This window comes from Ochotona curzoniae, unplaced genomic scaffold (genome assembly GCF_017591425.1).
Source record: "Ochotona curzoniae isolate NIBS_2020 unplaced genomic scaffold, NIBS_Ocur_1.0 scaffold_1037, whole genome shotgun sequence".
Classification (NCBI taxonomy): domain Eukaryota; kingdom Metazoa; phylum Chordata; class Mammalia; order Lagomorpha; family Ochotonidae; genus Ochotona; species Ochotona curzoniae.
Window position 1 is genome coordinate 6,024,852 of NW_024467083.1, and position 17,961 is coordinate 6,042,812.

General features: G+C 48.5%; 1 protein-coding gene across 1 annotated transcript in view; it reads right to left on the bottom strand.

Annotated features, from left to right (window-relative positions):
* ABCA4 (ATP binding cassette subfamily A member 4) overlaps nucleotides 1-17,961 on the bottom strand; it is a 119,896-nt gene that overhangs the window by 51,497 nt on the left and 50,438 nt on the right. Inside the window, exons 12-16 of the mRNA XM_040999012.1 lie at nucleotides 9,812-10,017; nucleotides 9,057-9,233; nucleotides 6,928-7,150; nucleotides 2,709-2,930; nucleotides 683-887 (exon numbers count right to left, since the gene is read on the bottom strand). Of these exons, the coding sequence (XP_040854946.1) occupies nucleotides 683-887; nucleotides 2,709-2,930; nucleotides 6,928-7,150; nucleotides 9,057-9,233; nucleotides 9,812-10,017 (1,033 nt within the window). The remainder of the gene's footprint in view (nucleotides 1-682; nucleotides 888-2,708; nucleotides 2,931-6,927; nucleotides 7,151-9,056; nucleotides 9,234-9,811; nucleotides 10,018-17,961) is intronic.

The window sequence follows — 17,961 nt, forward strand, 5'->3', positions numbered from 1 at the left end:
AGTAAAGGAAAGGAAGGCCCAGGGGCACGTGAGCTATGTAGCTTATACAGCAGTGTATATCTAGATACCTTTCACCTGGAAAGACCCCCATAGTAAGGTGACTTTGGGACACAGACTCAGACAAAATGCAGAAGCAAGTAGGCAGGTAGGTGGGGGTGGGGCATGGATCACTGCTCTGTGAGAAGCATGGGTTCCCGAGGGCCTGCAGAGGAAGGGTACTTGGGTGGCATACGCTTAGTGAAGAGGTTGATGTGGCTGGAACAGGGGGACATGGAGATGGGAAGGACATGAGATGAGGAAGAGTTGAGTCTCAATAGTGAAGCATCCTGCAGGCCAAGATTGAATCACTGATTGAAAAATCAAGCCTACGGATTTGTACAGAGAGGGCTGGCACCATCCGACCTCGATTCTGAAAAGATTGCTGTGAAAATAGTGATGATGTGAGAGTGAAAGAGACTTGGCCTGGGAAGGTCGTGGTGGAGGAGGGGACAAGGGATCAGACTATGGTCCACTTCAGTAGCAGGACTAGCTGCTGGATTTATGACTGCTGCATTTAAATGCCAAATGTTGGCTCTGAGAAAGAAAATTCAAACAGCACCGGAAGGATGATTTTGATACTAGAGGAGTGTTGTGGTGATTTTAAGAACTTGACTACCTTTACTCTTTTGGGGGAGCCACTCACCTGGGAACACCTGGTCCAGGTACCAAGCAAGCAAGCCATACAGAGCAGCATCAAGGAGCATCATCTTCATGGAGAGCAGGAAGCTGAATTCATCCCCTTCCATGGGACTGTTCGCAATGTTGCTCCACTGCAGCCCCAGACCTTGCTCTTCAAAGCGAACCAGGTACTCAGTGCCAAACCCAAAGGCTACAGGAGAAAGCAGACTCTGCCGTGGACCGAGCAGAGAGCACATAGGAGCTGAGCAGGTGGTCTTCTACCCAACCCAACAACACCCGAGTACTTGCAAGGGAGGGAGGAGGACTGGGAGAGGGTCCATATTTCATCTGAGTCTAAAGCTAACCCAGGAGGACTTAAGACAGAAATTCTAGTAGGAATGCCTGTTCCTAGTACCAAGGACCTCTGTCCAATACCCAGGGGGCCACCTCTCACCTGTTAGATGGAACGTAGCTGAGCTGTAGGGTAATGGGAAGACAGATAACATCCAGCATTGCTCACCAGGGGACCATAGGCCTCTGCTCTCACCTTTTCAGAACCCTAACTCTACAACCTCTTTGGTTAAGAGCCCAGCTCATTTGAGCTGTTTTGTAAGATTCCTACTAGAAGGGTCCACAGTCTTCAGGTTGGGTGCAGGGCATGGGCTTATGACCTCCTGAGATCTAATAGAGAAAAACCTAAGCTAACATGGATGAGGGTTTTGCCCATCTCCAGACCAGAGACCATTCTTTTTCTCGGGTTCTATGCATGAACAAGTCAACTGATCATAATAGATGCCCAGGGAGGGTCTGAAGGGGAGGTGCTCCAATCAGGGCACAAAAGCACGTGCAGAGGGATTGGCTATTCCCATTTCCTCTACTCTGAGGTCCTTGTAATTTGGAGGGTTCTGGGTAGAGCTCAGAGTGGCTTTCTGCAAAAGGAAGGTGTCCTTTTGCTATCCATTTACAAACACCATTGTTAAAAAAAATCTCAACCCAGGTCCTGACCTCACATCCTGCTAGTTGCCACCCTGTAGCTTGGCAGCATATCTACACACTCAAGATGCCAGCCTGTGGCCTCTAAGTAGCATCTGTTTACCCATTGACTACCAAAATAGCCCAGCTGTGCCCACAGGCTGAGTCATAGGACTTCTCACTGCAACCCATTGTGTTCAGCTCTGAAAACTGGGTGCTGCAAGTGGCTGCAATTAATCTCTTATTTTGCATGAGCAATCAAAGGCAAAAGCCCTGGCAGCTCTGGAGTCAAGGAGGTTTGAGACGTGAGAACGAGTTAGACTTAAGATCTTCCCACAACCAGAGGCCAGTACCATCCTTTCTTAACCCCACAACACCAAGGCGGGGGTATTCTAGAAAGCATGGGAAACTGTACATTCCAGGACCCAAGGCTGATTAGCCTGGGCTAAGTAAGGGGAGAGTAAAGTGGCCTGTTTGAAAAGGCTTGGAAAAAAAAAGCACTGTGTATGGGCATCACGAACCAAAAGGTTTGTTTATCTGATAATCAAAAATCAAGGTCTGGAGTTGTGGCCTGGCCAGGGAACTGGCTGTCTGTGCCGGCTTAGTCTGTGTGCACCAGCAGGCTACATCAAAGGCATGTGCAGAGGGCATCTAACTCCAGTGGTTTGGGAATGCAACAAACATTTTTAATTTGTTGGAAACATCCTTCTGGTCAGGGGGAAAACACCTCCTTTCTGATTCTTTCCAAGTAGCAGGGATAGAAAATCGAATGAAATGGGTCCCCTGGTTCTTTTATGGATAAACCCAGATGTCCTTGAGTTCAACTGGTTTTCTAATGACTTCCCAGGGCAGGTCAGTGGAGCAAGCTGGGCAGGCAGTAGCTGTCAGGGTTGCTCAAGGGGCAGCCACTTCCTCTCTTGCCCTTGCACTCCTGAATCTTCCATTAACCCTTGACCCTAATGTCCTTTTGAGTCAAAAGGCAAAGTGCACCTCCTCAAAGGGCAGATGGCCCCCAGGAACGCCTCAGACCCCACCTTGCCCCAGAGGAAATGCACCAGGCTGCATCCAGGGTGCCTCACCACGGCCATCTTCAGCTCTGCTGTCAGACGGTCCTGCCAGGCGAAGCACAGGATATGGGGCAGGTAGAGGGTGAAGTAGATGACGCCACTGCAGGCTGCTGCCAGGCTGGCCTTGGAGAAGAAGGTGCTAAGCAGGAAGCACTGCATGATTGTGGCCGTGGAGAAAGCCAGTAGGAACAGGAAGAGGATGAACGGATCGCTGTAGTGCAGGATTCTCCCATGCTGAAACCAGAGTGGCCACATGTCAGCAATCGCCACCACTTTCTATGGGGACAACCGGCGTCCCCCAAAGCCCTCAGCCTTGGAAGGGTCTCTCCCACCAGCCTTTTATTAATGCCTAGATGCTGCAATGCAGACTCTATGTGCTGAGTTCCTCTCATCCTATGCATGTCATTTCCTCTGGGGAAGGGTGATTCATCATCACATCATTAGCATCAGAGTGCCTGGGTTCAAATCCAGGCACCTTCTTGATTGCAGCTGCCTACTGATGTGCACCCTAGGAGGCAGCAGATGGTAGCTCAGGTACTTGGTTCCCTTCCTTCTCCTGACCCACTTGAGTTTTCAACTCCTGTCCTGGCTGTTGCAGGCATTTAGGTATGAACCATTAGATAGGAGATCTCTTTGTTTCTATCTTTTTCTGTCTGCCTTTCAAACAAACTATTAAAAAAGGAAAAAAAAAATTAGTCAGGGGATCTTTAGGCTTAGAGGACTCCAGCACTCTGGGTTTCTGCATAAATAAACTGAAACCCAACACAGGGTAACTTAATCAGAAGCCACCATTTAACCCCTGACTAGGACTTCTACTTCAATCAAATATTTCTTTGTTTTTGCTTCTATGCAACCTTAGTAAAGCCCTCAATCAAAGGTGGTCTGGAGCAACCCAACTTATCAATTGCTGTTTATACAAACTCATGGAAATTTCAATAGATGGAACATTATCATGTTGCGCAAAACAAGCTAAACAGAAAGACAAAATGTGTGGAAGCTAAACTTTAAAAAATAAAAAACAGGGCCCGGCGCGGTGGCGCAGTGGTTAATGTCCTCGCCTTGCACGCCCAGGATCCCATATGGGCGCCGGTTCTAATTCCGGCAGCCCCATTTCCCTTCCAACTCCCTGCCTGTGGCCTGGGAAAGCAGTCGAGGACGGCCCAAGGCTTTGGGACCCTGCACCCATATGGGAGACCCGGAAGAGGCTCCTGGCTTCGGGTCGGCTGTTGCACTCACTTGGGGAGTGAATCAGCGGACGGAAGATCTTCCTCTCTGTCTCTCTTCTCTGTATATCCGCCTTTCCAATGAAAAAATAATAAAAATAAATCTTTAAAAAATAAAAAACAAACCAAAAAAAAAAGCCCTCCATCTCAAACAGAGTGTTGATTACTAGGGTATAGGAAAATGGGAGGCATAAGAAGAGTTTAGATTAAAAACAATAATAAGGGAGCTGAATATGCCTTACTAATTGTGACAAAGATATTAATGAGTTGTTAGCAGTAAGGGAAGTGGGCTGAGGGGTATATGGGAACTCTGTATTACTACCTCACACTTTTTGTTCTGTCAGTTTATAATTTTTCTGAGATAAAATGCTAAACAATGGTAATGTGTCTAAATTTATTTTTTAACAGTTACTATTTGTGTGAAGTGAGCAGATTCTTGCTAGGTGGATAATAGTGTGGAGAAACACAATAAGAGCTAAGAAGGAAGTCCTGAGCAGTAATCATGAGTGTCCATTGCAACCTGCAAGTACCAAGTGACAAAGAACACGAGAGGGGCCAAGGGCTACTCAGGATTGTGCCTGGGGCTTGACCTTCTCACGCCACCATTCATACTTGTATCCCAAGACTTGTTACTCACATAGGTAACAGTAAACAATCCAGATCACTTGGAAGTGGATGGGTCCTCCCTGTCCATGAACATGGTAAACATAAATATCACAGAGCCTGCAAGCAACACTCCGTGTCTTTCATAACTGGGGGAGGAGGTAGCCTTGGCTAGCAACTTCTGCTAAGCCAGCCACTGCCATTTATACTATAGGACATATGAAGAGATTCAAATGTACCCCAGGCATCCAATGAGCTTCACTCTTTAAACACATCTCTGGAAACAGATCACCCAGTGTTTCCCTCAGGAACATCAGAAGACAAAGAAACTCATTTCATGACTGGATTCCTATCTGTAGAAAAGAAGCCAATTAGCAATATATGTGATGGACCATGAAGGAGCAAATGAGCCATTTCTCCTTCATGTTTTCATGCCTGCTGGGCCCAGACAGACCGGGTGGAGAAGTAGAACACAAAATCACAAAGGCAAAATGCAAGAGAGCCAGCTCAGCTAGAAGCAAAGTCAGAGGAAATCCAAGTGTTCCTGACTTTGTGTGTCAGTAAGTACTCTATATCACACTGGAAAACCTCAGCCCTTTTCCTTGATCAGGTGTAATTCCACAGAAAAGCAAGCCCAGAGCTGAAGCTCGGATTTTTGGCTGGAAGACCATTAAGACAACTGTTACTCTTATTGGAAGAATGAAGTCAATTTTTATCCCAGATCAAAGTGAACTTCTTAACTCCTAGAGCTCCTTGATGGGCCCCACAGTTTCACTAGCCTTGACTTCCTCTAATGAACACTTACAATTGTCCTCATTTCCAGTTTCTTTCCTGCAAAGTTGTGCTTGGGAGGAAAGGACAAGGGTAAGATGGCAGAGTCATTCAAAGGGAAAACTCTATTTTGGGGTGGAAAGCTCTGTTTCCGTCATCACTGGAACAATGTCCTGGTTCCCAGAACCAGAAGCCCTTTTATGCAAGAAACTCTAGGTGAGCATTCTTTGCCTCACGTCCTAAAAGCTTTGAAGTCCTGATGGCCCATTCTCAGAAAGACAGATGTCAGTGTCGCTTAGCAGCAATGAGTCAGGCAGAGCCAGACTAAGTCAGACGCTTATGCATTTTGACACCTTCCATTGAAGACACAAAATATCTTGGTCCTGGGGAAAGAGGCAAACTGAGAGATGGGGAGGGGCGGGGGAAGGAACTGGACAGGGCTTCTGGAAAATACAAGAGGGTTCAGCTTTCTCCCCTCATCTTAACATAGCCAGTACCCTTTGCAAATTCAAAGCCATAGCCATCTAGGCCAGGTTGTCTGAGTCAAACGACCTCCAGCTGAGCTTTTGGCAGAGTTCCAGGACCAAGTGTGGCAGTGGCCACGGCTCACTGGTCACAGGGCAGCACCTACAAACAAACCCTTCAGATTCAAGACTTCTTACTACTGAGAAAAGGGCCAAGAGTTGCTTTAACTGGATGTATGATAGAACATTCTTGGATCAGGTAGACAGCAGTGGTGATCTGGTGTGAGATGGGGACCACTCAGTTTGCAGGGATCATATGTATTGCTTAATACAGAAAGGGGCTTAATATGCTGGTGGCAAAGTAGAATAAGCCTAATGAGATCATATTGGGAGCCTGCAAAGACAGAAGTCTCAAGATTAGACCAAATTCCACCCAAGAAGGTATCAAAATTACTCCAATGTTTTATCCTTATCATTCAACAAATACAAACATCATTTACTGAGGAGGAGCTAGAAATGTAAGATAGCAGAGTGTTGTGAAATAGTGTTTTATTTCCAAGTCTAACTCAAAAGAGGGCTGTGTGTTTGCAGAGGATGAGTGGACGCCTTGTGCGTGCGGCTGTAAAAACTCCTTATCTCTGAGCAAGGATTCCAGATTCCACCCTCGAGAACAGAGAGCTCTGGAGGATTTGCAAGGCGGCAGTTCTGTGGGGGAGCCATGTATGGTGTGACCAGGATGGTGATGATTAACTAGCTAATTCAGGTCTCCTGCCCTAATACCACGGCAGAGGGCGCTCCACATTCCAACCCTGGCCGGTTGTTGGAATGGTAATCCCAGGAAAACACTCGCTGAGTGCTTGAGGAGACATGACACCTTTGAACACACACTCATCCTGTGCAGGGCTCTGCTTACTCCAGCTTCCCCAGAGTGTCTTGGAATGGAACTGGGGGGAAAAAAATAACTGTCCGGAAGTGGGGGAGGGAAGGATGCTAGTGGCTCCTGGGAGGAGACATTGCCTGTCTGAGTATCTTTTGTCTTGGCAGAGACGGTAGGGAAACCAGAGGTAGGTCATGTTCTCTTTGGTGGTCAGACCAAGTTCATGAGCAAGAGGAAAGGTAGGAGAGAGAAAATGACTAGAAATGTTCAAGGCTTTCTCCCATCAGGCTTACCATGATGAACAGTGTCAGCAGGAAGATGCTCATTGACATAATACAGAAGCTGTCCAGGAACCACGTGCACCAAATCACCGCGTTGGAGACACCCTGGTTTTTTAAGGTCTCTTTCAATCTCAGTTCCTTTTCCAAGACGATGCCCTTGACTGTCATGGAGACAGAGAAAATCCACGCCAGCACCATGAAGATAGGGAAACAGCGGTTCAGGATGATCATAAAACTAAAGCAAAGGGAGAAAAGGAGGGTCACAGAGCACTCTTTACATGCTGGAAGTGCAGGCGTGTTTGTCTAAGACAGGTGCTGAGAACAAAGCCCAGACAGAGGAGGACAACAAAAAACCTCCACAGGACATTCAGTGGCAGGCAATCTTTCTAAGAAGCATTACTTTTCCTTGAGAACAAGAAGGAGGCTTTCTGGTTGGTCTAGATGGATACTTTATGAAGTTAAACATTTCAATAAAATCATACCATCTGTGTCATGCACTGTAGATCTGCCTTGTAAGGCCTCATGGGGACAGACTGTAATCCTGATGACATGGGACATGATTAGGATAGAAACCTATATGTGCACTAACAAGGATGCCCAAGAATAAAGAGCTCAAACCAGAGGGCCTGATAGGAGGAGACTGCATCACTGGGCTCCCCAAGAGGGATTCAATCTGCCTAGTACTGTCTGCCCTGAAAGGTCACATCCTAGGTAGGCAGGAAAAGGCATGGAAGATCTGCATCATGGCACCCTCAGAAGGCACCTGACCCACCAGTAAATGGGTGCAACAGCCATTGCCTCCAGCAGCCAGGTTCAGGTGGTGTGGGCTGAGACAGCCACCACAGCCAGGAAAGAGATCACATTGGTGTGAACTTTGCTCCTCTTCCCTGCTATGTTAGTAAATCCCCTGGGGTTATTATCTATCGGAAATTGTTGGGTGTAGTCACAGGAAGAGTCCAATTCCAGCGGGAAGGAGTGGAAGCAGGGTTTCACTCAAGATGGCCCTAGGGAGAGAGCACACACCCTTATAAAACATGCACTTCAGAAAAGGGCCACCAGAGGACTCTCTCACATTGAATGATCCAGGTTCCCACTCCTTCCCCCACACCTGCTCTGACTCCCTGGGGCTCCTCCCACGCTTATCTGAAGAGTGGACCTGAGCTTTGGTCACTGGCTCCAAGCCCCACGCTCTGCCTGTTGCCCAAACTACACTAATTGCACAAGAGTTCTGTTAACCTCTTCTACCTGCTGCAACTGAATTGGAGTGTGGAGGGAGACTTTCCTGCGTCCAAACTGGGTTTCACTTGACTTTTCAGCTGGGAGCTGGGCTACTGCCAAGCCCCCTGAACTGCCTGAAATCCACAGACACACACGTACATGATGGTAAATGGTTCTGGTTGGTTGTTTATTTTCCTAGGGCTGATACTGGTTTCTGCTAGGTCCTGGGAGTGTTCTAGCACCCTCTGCCACAATTGGTGAATGCTCCCAGCCCTTGCTTTCTCTCCGTCCCTCATATGCATGTTCAGCAGAAACAGTACACGACTTGCTTAGCCTGCTACTGGCCAACACACGCCCCGGCTGGGGATGAGGGTGGTCGGGGAGGAAGGGCAAGCTCATTCAACACATTCCTCTACCTTTTCATTAAGCACGCGTCATGGGAATGTTAATTAGGAAGGAGCCACATTACTCCGCGGCTCCCAGGAACCAGCCCTACTTGCCATGCAGAGTCCAAAGTTGCTGATTTGGCAATCGCTGGGCAGACACTCTGATCAGAGCCTTTGCACATACCAAATGTATTATGTAGTGGGAAATGAAGATAGACCTCATCCCCTCCCCCAGTCTCACTCCCCTGGCCTTAATCTTCACCTTCTCCTTGGCACCTGCAACACTCTTTTTCTTTTCTTTCTCCTTGGCACTTGCAACACCCCTTTTCTTTTCTTTCTTTCTCCCTGCCCTCCATGTCTCTGTGGCCCTTGCCAGAGGAGCAGGAGCCAGGTTCTTCAGCCAGAGCTCCCAAGTCTCTGGTCTGGCCCTGGTCAATGGGGTTCCCTCCAAAGACAATGAAGACTCCAGGACTCCTGCTGCACTGCCCCCTCTCTCAGCACTGGAATCAGCTTGCGGGGAGGCAGCTTAGGACTCACGAGTCGTCCACGAAGCAGGGGTAGGGCATCTGCTGCAGGTAAACGCCAAGTGGTGCTGCTGCGGGGGCCTGACTCCTTGTGATCCCCTGTTCCACCATGTCCTGCAGATAGGCAAAGCCTCCCCAGATGTAGCGGAAGTCTTCCACGGGATCAGCTCGGGGCCCAGAATCCCAGTACCTAGGAAAGAGACATAGGAGGGAGAAACAATGGATGTGTGACCAGGCAAGTGTGTTCACAACTTAGAGCAATTATGAACATTAGGCACATGTAACTCTAAAAGGGGTTTTCTTTCAAGAACTCCACTTGAACTATACAATAACAATTTTTTAAAATAAAGATTATTTTTATCTGAAAAGCAGATTTGCAGAGTGAAGGGGAAAGAGACAGAGAGAAAATCTTCCAACTGCTGATTCAACCTCTAAATGGCCACAGTGGCCACAGCTGAGCCAATCCAAAATCAGGAGCCAGGAACTTTCTCTGGATTTCCCACATGATTATAGGGATCCAAGGACTTGTGCCTTACTCTGCTGTTTCCTCAAGCCATAAACAAGGAACTGGACTGGAAGTGGAGCAGCCAGGACATGAACTGGTATCCACATGGGATGCTAGTGCCACAGGTGGAGGACCAGCTTGCTACATCATCATACAAAATATTTAACTTTGTCTTGTGGATTTGTAGGCTGAGTTCCATCTCCATAGTCACTCTATTCCAACTGACTTGAGAGCAGCCCAGCAAGTTCTGCCTGAAATATCACCTGTCTTTGATCTTGTTGGTCTTCTCCACCACATCGATGTCCATCCGAATCTTGTACTTGACGTGGGGTGGCAGGGAACTGGTCCAGGGATACATGTCTGGGAATACCACACCAGCCCAGAACCTGTTCTCCTCCAGCAGGGACAGGGCCCGGTGGGTGAGCTGAATTTCGTCATCGTAGCTCTCAAACTTATCCAGGACCAAACACTGCAGAGGAACACAAAGGGTTGAGGGAGATGGCTGGTCCCAGTTGCCGAGAGGGCTGCATGAAACAGCTGCTTCCCCCAGGAGATGAGGCAAAGGCTTAGGGACCTCTAAACTCGTTGTTTGCCTAACCCTGGAGCCTGGGGTTCATTTCTCCATGTGGCTGATGCAGGGGTGCCCGGGGACTCAGAAATGCTGACTTGTTCTCATCCCTGCAGAGTGACTGGGACCTCTCTTCCCAGCCAGCCAAGGCTATCCAAACATGCAAGTCCTCCAAATGACAAAAATACTCAACAGCTCTCACTCTCCAGGTTGGGGAGGTGAGGGAGTGGGGTCATGCTGGAGAAGGGCTACTTTGAAGATCAGAAAGCCCTGATGATAAAAGAGTTTTAAAGAGAGAGTGAGAGCAGGAAAGAAACATTCTTGGTGTGGAACTTTCCTGGCCTTGTTCAACCCACAGGATGTCCAGTGGAGGGACAAGCTGGGAGGAAGAAAGCAAACCACAGCCAGGCCAGCATGATTTTCTCAGAGAGAGCATTTCCAGCCATCATTTTATGACAACTCATTCTAGGAGAGAAAGCACTTTCCTAATAAAAGAAATATTCTCCAAACCCCCGCAGGGAAAAGCAGAAAGCATTACTGGCAAAAAGGCCAAATTGAGAGTTCTTTGAACTTGCATTTGAGGGCTACTCCACTTGGGTGGATTCGGGAAAGCTTGCATTGGGGTTTTGCCTTAGCTCTGCCCCTGCCACATGTTGGGGGCCTCATCTTGGCCCATTTGGTCACTGAATACTCACTGACCGCTTGTGAGGTGCCAGAGCATGCTCAGCTCCAGGAATACCAGGAAGAAAGATAAAATCTCTTTCCTGAAAGAAACTCAAGACCTCATGAGGGAGAGGGCTGGAGCAACTGCCAGCCACACCGCAGCAGGTGCACATTCAGAAGAAAGCAGGCCTCTTGCAGTCCGGCAGCCCAGGGGAAGGAAGGACATAGCTGAGTCTACCAGGAGGGGTCAGGGAGGGCTGCCTGGAGGAAGAGGCTCCTGAGTAGCAGGAAGATAAGCAGAGGGTAGCTGAGGGGAAGAAGGGGAGGCATGTTTGGTTCAGGCACAGGTACAGCATGTTGGGGGGGCACCAGGCCTACACAAATGGAGCAGTAGCTTCCACGTAGAACCTTGGACTTCGAAAAGACAAGTGCACAGGGTTCATACCCCACATCATTCCATCAGAACCTTGAGAGGCAGAGGCCCGGGCACCAGCATTCTGTGGTCATCTCCCAGGTCCTTGCAAGGCACAGAGGAGAGTCAGGTAGACAGGTAATGATGAGGATGGGACCTTTGGCACTGCTGTGGGATTCAGTGGCACAAACCACCAACTTGGGCTTTTAGAATGCAGTTCTGTAAGATTGTGGAGAAGGCCTGGGGGAATCCACATGCTGTGCAGGCTTTAAGGAAGAAATGACTTCTACCCTAGGGCCTGGTAACTGCATGGTGGTACTGAAGAGGGTTCAGAAAAGTTGCTGGGGGGGAGGGGGCGAGACCGGCCTGAATCATCCCCTGCTCTGCCAGAGCCTAGATCTCTTCCTCTTCCCAACCGCAGGCTGGGGTGGGGGTGGGAGGGATGGAGAGGAGCTGGCCGTATGGGAGCCACAGAAGAAGCCACTTGCTCACAACCCTGTTACCCTGTCCTTACAAGCCCAGCAGTCTGGGGAGACCTACGTGACTCCTTAGTTCATGCAACTCTGTAACTGGCAACAGGAGAAATGAAGAAAGAAGAAATAGGGCCAGACCTTGGGGACCCCATTGCTAAACAAAGTGCCCTTATACCAAGGAGAGGTGGGTCAAGTGTTGCCTTTACAGAGACCCCTCACTGCTGCATCTCACACACACACACGCACACACACGCCAGTGTCAGGAGATGCCTGACACCCAGGCATGTTGTATTCGAGCCACAAGGTCACCGCACACCTGAGCAAGTCCACCCCACCTCTAGCTCTACTGCAGGCCTCACATCTTATCAGTGGGGAGGGAAGGAAGGCAGCAGCTTTGTAGCCAAGCAGTGGGGTGGGATGGGGAGGATCTATAGGGCCCACTTCTAGTAGGAAGTGGAATTGGGATTCCTGCAAGAATTACCAGTGCATGCAGTCACAGGTCACAAGGTTAAGGGAAATGGAGAGCTTGCTTTATTCCACTATTTTCTCACCAACAGGCATGGCCCTGCCTAACCTTGGTCAACACTTAAATGAGATAAAAGACTGGAGAACTTCTCAATAGATGTTTCCTTCTTCTGGAAAGAAATAAGATACATTATTCGGACAATAGGTTCTTGTTTGGTTTGGTTTGATGGAGAATCTTTTATGCTTCTTCCCACAGTCCCAGATCAAGGGCCTAACTCCAATATTTGCCAATACTTCTCCTAACATTGGTGCAGGGGCAGGGGGATGCCAGTCCGCTGCTTGGACAGGGAGGGTTCCTAAATGAACTGCTTGGACATTTAAAAATTCTACATTTACACTCACTTTAAGGAAATATAGATGATCTGTCTACAACAATGAGTAATACAGTAATCTTGTTCTATCACATAGCTTACAACTGCATCTATAGCTTTTAATTGTGGCCATTAGAGTGGATCTGAAAGCAGGTTTATGAGAGAGCATTTTTGGGGAAGGTGAAAGCTCTCCTTGGCAGTTCATCTTGCGATGCATGCATGGACCATCCTATCAATTCGCTCAGAATTACAGGCTCTTGGGCACACAGGTTGAGCGGTCTTTAGCGTCCTGCTTACTGGTGAAGAGGCTGGGACCAGAGGAGCAAAAGGCCTTGCCCATAGTCACACAGCTCAGAAGCAGAACCTGTCTCCTGTCTTTAGCATGGGTTCTCTGTTTGTGTCCACTCTTGGCGATCACCCTGACAATAACCATGTGCCAGCCACACAGCCGGGCACAGCATTCTCCGGTCCTAGAATGGCACCATCCAGAGCAAATTTATTCAGCCACAGAAACTGCCCTATAATTGCCCTGTCCCTGTCCGATATGGAAAGGTAAGCTTGTAACCATATAAGGGTAGTTCAGCAAGTCTCTGGGGAAAAAAAGTAAGTTTCAGGGCCATCTTTGGGTGCTACAGTTAAGTCACTGCTCATGTGGGATCCATATCCCAGACAGGAGTGCTGAATTGGAGTCTTGGCTCCTTTGCTTTGGCCCAGCACCCTGGTAATGTGCACCTGGGAGGCAGCAGGTAATGGCTACCGTGCTTGGGTCCTTGCTGCTCAGCGGGAGATGCTGACTGAGTTCTGGGCTCCTGGCTTTAGTCTGGCCCAGCCTTGGTTGCTGAGTCCTCTGGGGAATGAATTAGTGGGCAGATATCTCTGTTGCTTTGTCTCTCTGCTTTTCAAACATAATAAAAATAGATGTATTAATTTTTTTATAAAAGTTAGTTTATTTTGGTGCAAAAAAAACCCTCACACTTATACATAGGAGTATCACAATATGCGTTGTCCATGAACTTTTTGAAGACCCTCCCCTCATATACATGAATTTCAAACTTTCTTGCATCCATATAAACTTGTAAACCTAGTTCCCACAAACCATTTGAAATGTCTTTGTCTATATGGCTATGGAACCCTCAAAATACGGCTTTAATCCAGTGCCGTATCCAGCCTGTCCCTGGAACAATATTTTCTTGTGATAGGAACTCAGCAAGTGTTTACTGAGCTGAACTGATCTAAATTAGGAGTCCCGGATGCTGCAAGTTTAGCCTAACTATTGTCTGTCTCCAACACAGTCCTGTGTGTGCAAGTCATATGATAACCCAGAAGAAAGCTGAGTAAAGGGACTTTGTTGCTATGATGCTAATGAGGATAAGTGCTTAAAACAAAAAGCGAATGAAAGCAAACATATTTTAATAATGTGACTTTTAGAGCGACAAGCTCCTTGTCTTTGAACGCCCTTTCATGTCTCGGGGGGCGGGAGGAATCTGTACTGGAATACACGGCTGATGTTTTCAGTGCTGAGCCTGTAAATGACGTGGCTCCATCCTGGCTGCTCTGTGAGGTAGCTGATTCATAGTCATGCTTCCTGATGCATCCTCCCCACCCCCGGCTTGGTACCCTGATACTGAAAACAAGACTTCAAACGCTCATTTCCATGCTGAAACATTTGATCCTTTTTCAAAGTTGTTCTGCTTTTCTCTGCTTGGAAAGTCACAGAGCAGGGTATCTAAAAGCCCAGCAGATCCACGTACCTTCCGGTATCTTGCTACCTCTGTTTCCCTAACTGCAAACACTGAGATGGCCCTTGCTCCTAGGATTCTTCTAAGGATCGCCTGAGACGACTTGTGGGAAGGACTCAACGGGTGCACCTCCCTGTAAAACTAGGTGCTTGCTGGCAGCCTCACTGTGTATGCCAAAGTCCCTACTAACCTTTTACACCCTCACAACAGCCACACGAGATCATCACTGTTGTCAGTTACAAGGCACAGTGAGGGAAGACAAATTTGGTCTGCAGAGGACTACGTGCTTTGAACCGCTACACTATACTACAGGGTTTCCTCCCGGACTCGCTCAATACTTTTTCTTTTCATCACTGCCTTTGCAAAACACATGGGAAGTCAACATCAAGTGACTCTTAAGCTTCTGCCACATTACTTTTATTGGTGACAGCTATTTGTGAGGAATGGCAGTTACTCAAACTAAAGATCTGGAAACACAGCCCATCCTGAGCAGATCCACAGGTTCCCCCCTGCCTGGCAAGAACAACGCTGTAATTGGGAGCCAGAGCCCGTGTCCCACCTGAGTCATGAGGGTGTGACCACAGGACCTCACTCACTGAAGCACATGAGGTGCTCCTTGGCCCATTAGGTGAAAGTAGGTGGAGGAAGGAGCTGCCAGGCTAATCCGGAGTGTCTTCCCCACCAGCGCTTCCTGTACAGCAGTGTGGAAGCTGCCTAGGACGTGAGTCACAGTACCCGTGTTGTCCTCTGGGAGATGACTCATGACGCAGCCATGCAACCTCATGGGGAGGTTGCCTGCCTCACGCCGAGTGACCCCATTCCCTCTTGATTGTTCTGAATCCCCAAGTAAAACTCTTGGTGGATGGGCACGCACATGAGGGCGTGTCTGGCAAGCAGAGATGAATGATGGATCTGGTCTGATTGGCTTGTCAGCTAGGACTCACAGGTTCTGATGATGAACTCGAAGACTTGGAGCCTAGCTATAGAAAGCCACGTGCTGTTACACAGAATGAAACTGCAATCCTGGATGTTATGGAAGAATGTAGATAGACAGGAACATGCTAGTGCATGTTGCTCAACGTAAACCCAACATCACTACTGGGAAAAAAGTTCAGAGGACACCTTCAATGAATGAAGAGACAGGATCTTGTGGCCCACGAGGCAGATTCTGGGCAAATATTGACTTTTAATTAGAACCATTACCAGGCTCCCTGGCAGCATTAGCCATTAAACAACAGAAGAGATATTCCAGGCCCCTTGGCTTCCCAGTTGCCGTCACTATACCTGTGATAGCTCCACCTTGGTCAGGAGACCACACCAATCCTATTGCACCCTGGTGGAAGAGCGTTCAAGCCCCCTGAGAAATGCAGACATTTGTTTACACACAGTTAAATCAAATGCAACCTTGGGAGGAAACACTATAGTGGCAACCGGCTTCCTTCTCCAATTGCAACCAGTGGAGGCAGAGCAATAAAGAAAATCTTTGCTTTTGGTGTGAACTTGATAAGCCAAAGGGGCGGGCACCCTGTGCCCATGCTGTGGCCTGTTCTGACAAATGCACTTGGATGTGTAAGGAATGAGGTCTTCAGGGGCAGGACAAACCCTCGCTTTCAGAGCCATTGGCTCTATAATCTTGCCTCTCTCCTGACGTCTTAGCTCCCAAGCTGGAGCTGAGAGAAGAGAGGCTGAGGGAGGCCAGTGGAGGCTTCAGGAGGTCCTCCCCATGACGGACATAGACACAGGACTGGTTCTGAAATGGGCCGATGAATGTGGGCGCTCATCCCAGAATGAATTTCCTGGCAGATGGAAACCATAATGGTCAAGATTTATTTCCTGCTACATGGAAAATGCCACTGGATGAAAGAGCTTTGGGCTGTTTGGGTTGGTTGGGATGGCAAGTTAAAGGCCAAGGGCAATGCAGTAAATTGTGAACGTTGGGCACAGTGAACAGGCATGTGAAGTATTTACCCACAGAGGAGTGAGCAAAGCATACCACGGCTGGTAAACAGAGTGGCCAGAAATGCACAGCTGCTCCAAAAAATCTGCTTGTAAAATAAACGAATGAAAGGCAAGAATGAAACAAAATAAATGGTCAAGATGGAGTGCAAAGATGCTAACTAGGGCAAGCCACCAGGTTGCATCCTGGCTGACAAGTGGCAGGTATTTCAGCTCTCAACGTTTCTATTCTTAAGTAAAGATCTCCTTTTTTCTTTATCTGAAAGGCAGAATTGCAGACACAACACCCCCCCCCCCCACACACACACACACTCACCCATCCACTTCTCATTCTTTAAATGGCCACAGCTCCCAGAACTGGGCCAGACTGAAGCCAGGAACCTGAAACTGCATCTAGGTTTCCCCTATAGCTGCAGGGGCCCGAGACTTGAGTTATCCTCTGCTACTCTTCCAGGTGCAATAGTGGGAAGTTGGATTAGCAGTGGAGCAGCACCGACTTGAATTGCCACCCATTGGTTTGCCAGTACTGCAGGTAGCAGCTTAATTCACTGTGCCACAACACTGGCCCCCTTTCAAAGTGTCTTAATCATTCTGCCAATTCCAGCAGGTGGATGTTCCTACATTCAAAATACTCCGAAATCAACAGAGCTGGGTTCTGAACAATCACAAAACATTCTACTCATGAACACCCAGCTCAGCCACATGGGGGACTCAGCCAGCTTGGGGGTATGCTCCTCCTATTCCAGGATAGGCATGTGATCCCCAACTACAGAGCCCACATAAAGGGACCAGAGAGACTCTCTTGTGGCCTACAGGACAGAGTGCCCCCAAGCTGTGCCTGCCTGGTGATACAGCCATATGTCTGCATAGACCAGCCGCCTCCCTTGAATTTATCCTACAAGTCCGTAGCTCTGCAACTGGCTGTGCTCTTCCTTCTGCCTGATGTTCTGCCTTGCTTAGATGGCCGCTCTGACCTTTCAGCCCCAGCACCAATGTTACCTTCCGTCTTAATTTGGCATTGATGAATGTCTATTTTGTGCCATCATGGCTTGGCTAATCACAAATTCAAAACAGATAAAGAAGACAAAATTTCAGGCAGTCTTGGACTGGTGCGGAGGGAAGGGGAAAGGTTAGGGGGCCAAGTTGACAGAAATGGGAAAGTGTGTGAGCAAATAACGATCCTATGAAGGAAAAGTGGTGCGTAAAAGTGAGCTGGAACCACAGGATCAGAGCCCTGATGTGTGGATGTGGGTGTTGGTCAGGCACCTAAGGGTTGGGGAGGCAAAGGATCAGCCTCATGGAGGTAGGAGGCCTGAGACAGACACACAGAGAGTGCGGAAAGGGTGAAGGGGCACAGCTGGCAGGCACCTGATCCTCACAGCTATGTGGGAGCTAGGGTTTCAGAAGGTTCTCTAGGGAGACAACACAGGAGCTGGACAGAAGCAGGAGAGAACCAAGGCCACCAGGCAGGGCTGGGAGAGATAGCTCCGAGGCTGAGACGAGAGGCTTGGGTGGAAGGTGATGCAGGGAAAGCTCAGAGCCTCTCCAACAGTGCTCAGGAGACAGATGATGTTTTGAATTAGGATGTGTGTCACTGATTCTGCTCCATCAGATGGAATGATTGTGCCTTACTGGCCACCCTGTCCTGTGAGATGACAGCAACTACAGCCTTGAGTAAGGACAACCTGCCAATCTCCGTATGGAATGTGAGCTTAAGGGGGTCGGACTGAAGACCACTTGTTGGGATGTGAGTTCAATCCATGCCA